The 11978-nt window shown below is 42.3% G+C and overlaps 1 protein-coding gene across 1 annotated transcript; it reads right to left on the bottom strand.

Annotated features, from left to right (window-relative positions):
* Nucleotides 1-10762: 10762 nt before the first annotated feature.
* LOC308093648 (putative G-protein coupled receptor 34) lies at nt 10763-11767 on the bottom strand (the record flags this gene model as incomplete). Its single annotated transcript, XM_080439978.1, has 1 exon — nt 10763-11767. The coding sequence occupies one exon, from the start codon at nt 11765-11767 to the stop codon at nt 10763-10765; it is 1005 nt and encodes a 334-aa protein (XP_080296104.1).
* Nucleotides 11768-11978: the final 211 nt, after the last annotated feature.

Below are 11978 nucleotides of genomic sequence, written 5' to 3'. Positions count from 1 at the left end.
CCAAAATTGTACTTAAGTACTGTACTTGTATAAATGTACTTAGTTACTTTACACCACTGATGTTGATAATACAATCTAATGATCTTGTCCTTTTTGTGGTTCTCGCAGACAAAACACAGCAACAAAATTACTAGATTTTTATTTTGTTTGCAATCACAATCATAATATAGATGAATTTAAAAATGAATGAATTAAAAGTAGTTCATCAGCAGGTTACATTAGACACTCTTCTCAGATCCTGTACCAAACTCTACACTAACCATTACATCCAGGGAAGTAATTAAACCACATCAACCATCTGCAAGCTACAACCATTTGATCACACCTCTGATCAATAGACATGATAGAACAAATATTCACTGCAAATCATTTCAGATAAAGTGATGTAAAATCACCCGCTATAAGACTGAACTTGAGAAGTGATATTTTCAACTTACACTTATAGAACAATTAATAGGATTACATGCATTTTTTGTGTCCTCATGAACAATATTGTTATAATTATAATGTTTTTTCATAATAAACATTATAATTCTGTACCATGAGTACAGAATTAAATAAACAACAACTTAACAAATAGCTGAATAATTTGAATCCATTCGTCTGACACAGTGGAAGATATAGATTCAATTTAAAACATACTATTACACACAGGTCTGGTAAGAGATCTATCCTGCTCTCAGAACCCCTTGAAGCATGGCAGTTTCCCAGCTTTGTAGATGTAGAGCAAAGGATGAGCAAACACTGACATCATAACGATTGTACTTGTGATGAACATAGCAACTTGGATGGAATTAGACAGATAATTAACAACATTAGTAATATGGCTCAGTATAGTCGCTACCATTACTATCAAGCTGATCAGAATGATTTTAAAAGCTCTTCTCTTCATGACATTTCCCTCCCCTCTGTCCCTCTGTCCTTCTCCTGGTCCAGGCTGTTTCAGAGCTCTGAGGACCGAGAAGCAGCAGAAAGACATCACAGAAATGCACACAATGCTAAAGCCCAGAGAGATGTAACTGGCCACTTCAATTGACCAAAACTGTAACGAGCTCAATGTAAGACTCATCAGCCAGACAACGCAGCAACAGGCCACCCTGTACCGAAGAGCTTTGTACCTGAGAAATACCACAGGGTGAACCACCGCTATGTAACGCTCCACACAGATACAGCACTGGAACCATGGACCAGAGAACCAGAACAAACAAATAAAAGCAAAGCCTGTAATAAAGCCAACAATAATGTTGTACGTGAAGAGCCATGCTATGTAAAAGATAGAGGCCAGGGAAGAGATCATCATAGAAATAGTCAGGTTGAGATAAAAGAACTCTGAGGCTATCGTCCCACCAGCTCCACTCAGTATCAGCCACACAACGTAGCTGTTGATGGGGAGACCCAGGATGATGTTGATAGAGTAGACAGCAGTTAGTGCCAGAGAGTAGTCGATCTCTGAGGATATGAAGGGGATGGAGGAGTTGGTGCCATGTCCCTGTGTGTCATTCATCGTAAGGCTGTGCGTGTGCGCTGCAACTGGTTCAGAAGAGGAAAAAAAAAACATATTGGCTGGATTGGATTTGAGTGCACTGTAACATTGACACAACTATACATTTTGAACAACTCTTCTGAAAATATCAGCTATTCTAATGAACAATGAACACAAGGTTAAAGTGATCTCACATTTTAGATGCCAGCAGAGAAAATCAGATCTCTGAGTCGGGTGTTTTGGTGAAGTCTCTTCTTCAGACAGTCACTGTCTTCCTGACAGCAAATCCTCCAAATGATGTACTCTCTACTTTTCTTCTTCTAACCATTCCCTTCCCTCTCCTTCCTCTGTACTGATTGTTGTACAACTGCACTTACAAGCATTGTCACCTTTCTTTTGATGGTTTTCCATGGAAAATGTATATTTAGTCACCCGGTCATTATGCAAACTTTGCCGTAGGTTGGATAACCTCGGAACAGCGATGTGTTGATAATTTGTTTACCACACATAGCCCTGTAGCTTATTTTTGTTTTTCATCATGTGCAGAAAGCACTGTTGCTGCTCTTACTATCATTGTTATTGTTGTTGGTGGTGGTATACTAATACTTTGAGCCTGGGATTCTCAAATCCTGTGTCGAGGGTCACACAAGTCACACAACTACTCTTTCTCTCTTTCTCATACACACACTAACGTGCACGCATGACGCACCACACAATAATGACACGCGTAGACCACTTATTCAAAAACATTTAAGTGTCTCGGCCGCATCACATCTGAATGGCTCTGCACCGACCAGAATGAAACCAAAATATTCTACGCAGAATTTCATAAAATACGCTTATTTAAATTGCTGAATCCAAATCTGCTGTATGTCCAGCTCAAAAATGGCAGCCATGCCACTATGCTGAATATCAAAAACATCTGTTTGACTAAACAAGGTAGAAACTTGAATGTTCCTCTTTTAGATTTATGGGGAATCTGATTTGAAATGGCATATTCTGATAAATTGTGAGGAAAGTCATATATTGGGAGAATTGTCATTTATAGTCAGGAGATATTACCAAAAAATTATACAACATATTTACCAAGACATTTCTTTAATTTTAGTCACCCATATTTTTTTTAAATTCAACTCTCCTAGGGCAGTGTTTCCCAAACTAAAGCTAATAAAAATAACTAGAAAAAGTGCTCCTAGGAGCATATGTCTCTGCCAGGTCAGGTAGGTTATTGTGGCCTGCTGGTGGCACTATAATAGGCCAATGTGAAAATGGTGCCATTTCTTCTTAGGCCTTTCAATCGGACACTGCATTCATGATTTGAGGCAATTTGGCGTTGGACGAGGTAGCGGGGAGCCTGGTTATTGTGGGCCTTGTAGGTGGTGATCTGTATTGTGAAATCTATTCTGTGTTTTACTGGGAGCCAGTGAAGGTCTTGGAGGACTGGGGTGCTGTGGTCTCTGGATCGGGTTCTGGTGAGGAGGCAGAGTTTTGCACATATTGAAGTTTCTTGAGAACTGACGTGGCAACGCAAAGGAGGCTATTGACCAAATTCACACGGTGGCCATTTTGGAATTTTACATTGAAAGTGCCACCCTGTTGCCGTGGCAACCGGGGTTGTCATTAACGGGGTTGTCATTAACTTAATAGCAATATGGCCGCCGTGTGAATATGGTGTATTGCAGTAGTCGAGACTGGATGTGATGAAGGCATGGATGAGTGTCTCTGCTAATGACTCATGCAATTATTTCAGAAGACAAAACAATGCATTTAAAAATATATATTCGTTATTTGTTTCCTTGGCAGAAAAAACAGCCAAACCCACTTTTCCTGGTCATCACAAACATCCATGTAAATTAAAAATAGCTTTATTAGTTTATTTCAATTTCTCAAACTACGAGATATTGTTCCATAATGTCAAATGCCTCAGGTGTCGTGTTCACTTAGAGGGACTGGTACCTCTGGATATGAGGGGTGAGTGTGGTTGTGGACGTAAGAGGTACTGGAAGTCCAGGGAGTCTGAACTGTCCCCCTCTCCCCTGTAAAGATTTGATAAGCTCCAGACTCTGAGGAACTGAGGTGGGCCATTGGGTCTATGGGAAAGATGGTCTCTTCAGTGGAGACACAGTGAAGAGACATGGACCCTTATGGGCCTGGAGGGTGTGGAGGTCCGTGCAGAACTGTCAGAAACTACAGTAGCTACTGGGCGTCTACGCAGGGGTGGTGTAGCGGGATAGGGTCTTTTTAGTCTCTCTGTCCGTCTGTAAAAGGCTAATGTCAGGCACCGCTGGACCAATCGGCGTGAAACTTTGCACGCAAACTCCCAGGAGGTAAAGGAAGAACTGCCACCCCAAATGTTTCAAATCAGCCTCATGGTAGTGCTATAAAAGGTTGCAACACAGACCTGGGTAGGTAACCCGGCCTTGTGGGTATCTGCGCCCCAAGGAGCGCACTTTTCTAGTATTTTTCTAAACAATAGTACTACTATATAGGGTTTTAAGTGGTTAGTAACCACTTAACTGGTTACATAAAGTAAGTGGTAAAATCCTGTCTGTTTGCCACGCCTTTATTTTAGTTATTTTCAAATGTCCTGTTATATGTGTTATGCTCCGTGTCTTGATGTCTTAATGCTTCATGTTTTATGTAAAGCACTAAACAAATGAACTACCCTCGCCTAAGCCTTGCTTTTTTGGCCACCATGAAGTGTTTTTTTCTGAAACAACGCATCTGTTTGTGTTGCCAGGTCTGCTTATTATAATCGACTTAGGACTTTTTTTTCTGTAAAGTTGCTTGTAAATATTGGTAGTTGCAGGGTGCCAAAATGACCTTGTTTAAACCTTGTTTGTACCCCCCCCATCTAAACACATGTTGTGCCAGGGACCCCCTTACCAGATTCCCGTTGTCAAAATGTCAAAGAAAATACTCAAAACGTGTCACTTTGTTCCCACAATTGTTTTTGGAAAATAGCACCACGGCACGTTGTGACCTTGTAGAGCGTTTGTTTTTAAATATCCGATGCATTTAGGTTTAAATATCCGATGCATGTTCGGTTTAAAGTGCTCATGTAGCACTAATAATAGTCACTTCTTTTGGGCTTGTTTTCATAGAGCTGGTTGCTTATTTGTCTCGCATAATCTGGCAACACTGATTTGTGTGTGACGTTCAAATGATTGATGTGCTGCTCCATGATGCATCCACCACCTGCATGTTACAACAACAGCAGGCATAATGACCCGTGGACACATGAGATCAGTATGTAAAGTTCTGACTCCACCTGACAACCTGTTTAAACTGGAGCTAGACTCATTGGAGCTGCTGCTGTTGTTATTGTTGTCACCACCACAACATCATCATTATTGTTTCAATCAGTAGTTCTCAAACATTTTCATGTCAAGGACCCCCAAATGAATGTGTATTTTTCCACGGACCCCCATCTGAAAATCATTTGTGCCAGGGACCCACGTACTAGATTTGTGTTGTTTGAATGTTTAAAAAATATTCCACATGTTGCACAAGAATCTTTAGAAAATAGCAGATTGCCTATTTTCAAATAGCCAATGCATATAGGTTTAAAGTGCTCATGTATTCTCTAATAGTCGCTTCTTTTGGGCTTGTTTTCATAGACCTGGTTGCTTATTTCCATTGTTGTATTGGTGATTTTGTTACTGGTGGGTTGCATAGGGGTTGCTCAGTGTGTTACCGCATCCCAAGACCAATGCATCCCTGCTTATTTCTCTCGCAAAATCTGCCAACACGGTTTACTAAAGAGACCAGCAATGGTGAAGCACAAGGCAAGTTCCTGACAGAATGGAAACATGCCAAAATCTGCCCTATTCCTAAGGATGCTAAAACCGTTTTTACTGGCCCAAATAGTCGACCAATCAGCCTACTTTCCTCCTCAAGTAAAATCTTGGAGAAAGTAGTTAGCGATCACATTATGGAAATATATGGAAACAAATAATCTGTTAACCCATGCCCAACTACGGCCTACTGTAAAAATCATTCCACTGAAACTGTTTTGATTGACATGACTGATGCCTGGCAGAATGCTCTTGACCAAGGTAAACTTCTGTAAATTTTACTTCTTTTTTTACTGCAGCATTTGATCCGATCTGATTAAAAAATTAAGTAATTATGGGGCCAGTCAAAATTCTATCAATTGGATTAAATCCTACTTGTATGGCAGAAAGCAATTTTCCTCTCCACGTTTTACTCCCTTCCGTTAGTATTAATTGGCTCGAATGCACATATGTTTGCTGCTGACACGACCATCACTGCAGTAGCTCAGTCACAAACTCAGTTGCTGATTCCTGGGCTCAAATCCTGGTTTGTAAGTTCCATTGATGAATGAGGGCCCATGACCTTCCTCCAGAGTCCAGACCAGAGCCGCTTTTTATGCTGGATTATGGCATTTTGGTGGAGCCGCTGCTGAGTTTCTGTGTGACCTCAAGTAGATCTTAGATTTAGTTTCTCTTGAATCCAGAATAATCAGTGGTGGGCAAATTAAAGTACACAACCCCAGTACTTGAGTCAAAAGTAGATACCGGTTATGATTAGAGCTCCATATTATGAGAAAATCGCCAACCTCATTCGTTTATTTAGGAACACAGTTGTTATTATGAAGTGACATTAAAAAAATGTCAAGGGGCGGCCATAGCTGAGTGGTTAGTGAGCCCGCCTAGGGAGCCAGAGGCCCTGGTTGCCCCAGGGGGAACGATTCCAGGCCACGCCAGCATATGTGTCGATGAAATGAAATTTGTCCCTGAGCAAGACTCTTAACCCCTAATTGCTCACAGGCCCTCATTGGAAACAAGCCCGCAAGGACTTTCATGAACGTCCTGTTAAAAGGAATTATCCTTATCCAAGGGATTTAGAATGGAGAAAATTACTTTTCTCCCCCAGGGGGGGTAACGGAAGAGACGTCAAACGTAAGAGGGAAAGACTGAAAACGAGACAGTAGAAGATGAGGAATAGATGTGGGGGAAAAAAATTTCACGATTCGATACGTTTGACTTTGTGCCAATAAACCGTGTTGAAATTAAAGCCGACCCACTACTACGCCATTTTTGGTCCGGGAGTATCCATTGACCCGAGATGTTAGTCAAGCATGTATCGATCTGCTAATTGGCAAACAAAAGAGCAGAGCTCATTAATAATACATGTGTTGAGCGTGGATGGAGAGGCAGGCAGGGAAACTGATCCCAGAGCTATAAACAGGCTCCTGCATGCAAACTGTGTAACCTTCACGCTCTGGTCTCAGCTCTTAGTACACACACACAAACACACACACGCACGTTTATATTGCTATACTTGTGAGGACATCCAACATTTTAGGATGCCAATTTTATGGATGCCATTTTAACCACTTAAACCCTATATGGTTGACCGGTGGTCCCTCATGGCTCTATACTGTTTTTTGTTATTGTGGGGAAAGCTTTCTCTGAAAATAGCAGATCGACAAGCTTGTCGATTGTCTATTTCGGCTATTTTGCTATTTTGTCGACCGGCTTGTCGATCGGCTATTTTCTGCGAAAGCTTTCCCCACAATACGGATGCTGGTGTTTTAAGTGGTCATTCTTATCCTCAACCCTATTGCAGAAAATAGCAGATCTGCAAGCTCACAGCCCGTAGCACTGCAGCGCGCTGTGAGGTCGGCTAGAGCGGCTCGGACTAAGACTGGCATGCAACCAATAATAAATTGTCCGACCTGAACCTTTGCCTTATTGTGGGAACTTCTGGGAACATTTGGCCCTCACAAGTATATTAATACATGCACGCACGCACGCACACACACACACACACACACACGTATATTAATACACACACACACACACACACACACACACTCACACTCACACTCACACAAAGGTTAAATGAAGTTGCAGAGCTGCAGATATTCCTGTGAGAATATCTGATGACCGAAACAAAAGGGTGATACTAAAAACAGTACAACAGCTCCAAATCTGGACCATTTATATATAGAGACACAATGAGAGAGAAAGAAACAGAACACGAGACGGAGCGAGTTGACACTACAGTTCCCATGCTATTGTTTTACAATAGTGGAAACATGAGGACAGTCAGTCAATTCTGAGGCTCAGATTTACGCTTTGATGGAAAATAAACCCACTGAGAAACGTATGACGGCAAAAGAAAAAGGATGATAAGCTTATTTTAAAGTAGCCCATGACGGGTTGGGTGGTTTAAACTGATTCTCATACTATACTAACACATTTGGCTGGGAACCCCAATGACCCCTGGGGGTCCCCGGACCCCACTTTGAGAACCACTGATAAGGGGACCCGGGTGACACAATCTGGCATATCATTTATACATGCGTAGCCCTGAATACAAACATATTAGTGCAAGTAAGAACACCAGAATAAAAATAAAGACCGTGCCCCTTTCGGCGAAAGACTAATTTCACGCACTGTAATGTCACATAATACAGTGTACACAATACAAGATACCCACGCAAATGAAACTACAGTGATTTTCACAATCTCTCACCACACCTGGAGCAATGGGACAACACCCACCGATTTGCACATGCATTTGATTTATTTAGACATCATGTTTAGACATCAACATTAGCCCATTAAGACCTGAGGCCGATTCTACAAATGTCTTCTTAATCCCAACAGTTTTCTATTGCTATATTGCTATATCAGTGGTTCTCAAAGTTTTCATAATTGTCAAAATTATATGTATTTAGCCGCAGACCCCCATCGTAAAATATTTTGTTCCAGGGACCTCCAGAAGCAAAGATTGGAGTTAAAAATGTTCGCTTTAAAACATAATATTCAAAGATTTGCTCAGATTTTTCAAAAATGGCAGATCTAAAAGTTCATAGCGTGGCACTCTGTGGCATCAAAGCGGCGTCAAAGTGGCCTCACACCAGAGCCCAAATTTCACGTTCTGCCTCCGTGCAACTTTTCATGTACAATGCATTACCATTTTACACCTAACTCTAAAGTATCTCATTAATGGTACAGTATTAGATGCAGCTGTGTAACTGTGTATGTTCAGTACTACTTAGTGGCTAAAAGAAGAATCTGCAAACAGTACCTGTTTGGCCTTGGAGGTCATCGTCTGTGAGTATGTACATATCATAGATCTTCATTGTGTGTTGTGCCCACATTTCAGTTTGTTAGTGAATTATTTGTGATTTGTCTATATGGTGTGATTGCTGTGCCTTGGTTGCAAGATATCTGTGAGGTTAGACATGTATTTAATTGTATTACTTATTGTCTATAATTATTTATTTTATAGCTTTTGATTTTGCATCTTGCTTGTTGTTTTCTGTTTATCACCTTTATTGTCACATCAAAGGTTTACAGAAGTAAAAAAGTGGGTGAAATGTGTTTTCGTGCGTAGTTCCCATCGTATTATTTCCATAAGAAGAAAAAGAAAGGGAAGCAGAAGGGGGGGGGGAGTGGCAAGGGGAAAGGAGATCAATCAAAGAAAACAAACAGATTATCTACATATAGTACCTGAGATAAGATATAAGGTGCGTGAGCATAGCAGCAGATGTATACTGTGCATGATATACTTACAGTATGAACGTTATGGAGTTTGGCTTGCTGCTAAATTATGTATCAGCACACACAAAAGTAGAGCAGTACAGAGGCCATGAATGGTCCCGTGGCCCCTCAATTAAGGCCTTATATGCCTTATATGAAAATTCATTTTTTTTTGCTTTTTTTCCCCTTTTATTTCAGTTTTTTGTTTAATTCGGTTAATTCGGTAGGGTTACTTTACAATTTGATCATAAAAAAAAATATTTTTTTTTTTCAGCCCCTTGGCTGCAGCCCACCCTAGCCCAACGGTAAGTCCGGCCCTAAGTTCCACAGTTAAAGCGCCACGGCGCCATGCTTCTACCGTTCGAAACCCTAGTGCGCCTGCTCGGTGCTCAAGTCTTCTGCATTTGGGCACCAATATTTGGTGCTCAAATCAAGAAAAATGCGGAAGTAGAGCGTTCTTCCGGGTGCTTCAAACGCTGGTGAGCAACTTTCATTGAAATGAATAGCTGGGGGCGGGGCTAGATTTATAACTCTATGGGGAAAGGGTGTGTGTCAAGTATGGGCATCACTTCCTGTTGTCAGTAATTCAATTCATTTGAGGGATCAAATCAGTCAACAATAATGTCGGAACACAACCTGATCAATGCTTTTTATCAAGCACTGGCAACATTCTTAGACAAAACATGGTTTGGATGGGTTTCTTTCCAAAACCAAAAACTTACTTATAGGAATAAAGTTGATGTTCAACTCTTAAACATGTTTTCATTGTGTTTTCATATTGTTTTGCAAACGGCTGTTTAAACTGATCACTAAACAACTAATCAATGTTGATATACTGTATTCTCAGGAAACAAGGTCATATGCACACCTGATCTTCTCAGAGACGGGTGCATAGGCAGGGATCAAACGTAGAGAATCAAATAAAATGACCCACACACCGTCTGCACTTGCACAATAGGAACACTTTTATTTAAGCAACGTTTCGGTCACATAGACCTTCTTCAGTCATCTCTGATATACTGTATTCTAAAAGATAAAGGAGTGAATTCCATAGTTATATCTACTGCAGTGTTCTAAGCAGACCGGTTTGCATGAATCAGATCACAGAACACTCATTACAACTGTAAGAGACTTGACTGGGACTCTTGACCAAAGAGACTTGAGACTTAAAGGGATATTTTACTTTCAAAACATGTTTGTGGTCATTAATTTTACCGTCTACTCTGGCTTTTGTGTTTCATGCCAGACAGTTTTTAAGTTGCTTGATTCAGTATTTAGATATTTATCAGACACGCCCCCTTCCTAATCAAACCCATTGTAACTTCAAACTCCATTTTAACCATGTTAGATTCATTAAAACCACCGTCCTTTATTATTATTTTATTTTCTATTTTTAGAATTTTTGAAAAATTATAAAACATAAATGAAAGAGGTATTTGAAAAAACACGGCCCCCCTCAGGCATTAGAAGGACAATATCAGTCACTAGAACCAAGGACGAGTGTTTTCAATGAGTCTAACATGGTTAAAATTAAGTTTGAAGTTACAATGCGTTTATATAGGAAGGGGGCGTGTCTGATAAAATTAATATCAAATATCTAAATACTGACTCAAGCAACTTAAAAACTGTTTGGGTTTTTAACACATATTTCACCAGAGCAGTATTTCACTCACTTCATTTCATACTACCACCAGAATGTCGTAATGCCCATGATGTCAGGACCCAGTTAATCCAATATCATAATATTCCTTTACTGAAGTCATTCTCCGTCCCGTATCCTGTATGAATGCGTGCCTAGCGCACGCGCAACCGCTTTGCGCATCAAGCCGGACAGCAGGAAGTACATGACGGGGTCCAGGCAGCTGTTGAAGGTGGCGATCAACACCATCACCTGATTGGTCTGGTACATCAGGCTCCTGTACTCGCAGGACGATGGGCGGAGCTTTTGGGAGAGGACGTAGACGGGACGGAAGGCGTGGTACGGCACAAAGCACACAGTGAACAGGAAGAGGACAAAGAGGGACTTCCTGGCCGTGCGTCCGTAGCGGCTGGCGGCGATCTTCCCGTAGGAGACCACCTGCACGATGAGAACCACCCAGAACATCACCTCCAGAGCCGTATTTATGTACGCTATGCGGCTGCCGTCACTCCACTGCGTGTCCTGGAAGCACTTGTTGTCGGCCGCCTCGTTGGCCCCTGCAGAGATAATGTAGGCTATCGGACCCAGCCCCAGCCCCCACATCAGGCCACATACCACCCAGGTCCACCACATGCCGCACGGACTCCTCATCGTACACTGCGCTCCGCCCGCACGGCGCCTCAGCCAGGCATAGCGGTCCAGACTGATGAAGCCCAACAGGGCGATGCTGACATACATGTTCATGTAGAACACGTCGGTCACCAGACGGCACGCCACGACGCCCAGCTCCCATTGGCTCCCGTTGGCGAGGTATTGCACCCTGAAGGGCAGGCAAACCAGCAGCAGCAGGTCGGCCACGGCGCAGTTCATGAGGAGGACGTGCATGGAGTCCCGCCGGCGTTTGAGGAAGAGGAACACCCACAGGGCCAGGAGGTTCCCCGCCAGGCCCAAGAGGAAGAACAGGGAGTAGAAGACCGCCAGCGGCACGCACAGAGCCTCGTCATGGGATGGACACGTTGTCTGGTTGGGGTCAAGGGTGGGGGTGTTCTGTGAGGGCAGGACGTTGGAGGAGGGTGACCAGAGGATGGTTGACATGGTGGAGGGTGCAGGGAGGATGGTTGACATGGTGGAGGGTGGAAAGAAGATGGTTGACATGGAGAATGGAGGGACGGATGGCGGTGGGATGGACAGAGGGGTGGAGGGGTTAGAGTGTGTGACAAAGGAAGGTTAGGTGGACAGAGTGGGGTGTCTTCAGAGAGATGAGATCTTCTCTTCTGAGGGAGAAGGACAATCCAGATGTTACAGTACATAAGTATTGTTCATTTAGCAGACTTTA

The sequence above is a fragment of the Gymnoscopelus braueri genome, assembly GCF_963280865.1.
Source record: "Gymnoscopelus braueri genome assembly, chromosome: 10".
Taxonomy (NCBI): Eukaryota; Metazoa; Chordata; class Actinopteri; order Myctophiformes; family Myctophidae; genus Gymnoscopelus; species Gymnoscopelus braueri.
This window is presented reverse-complemented; position numbering and strand designations above follow the sequence as displayed.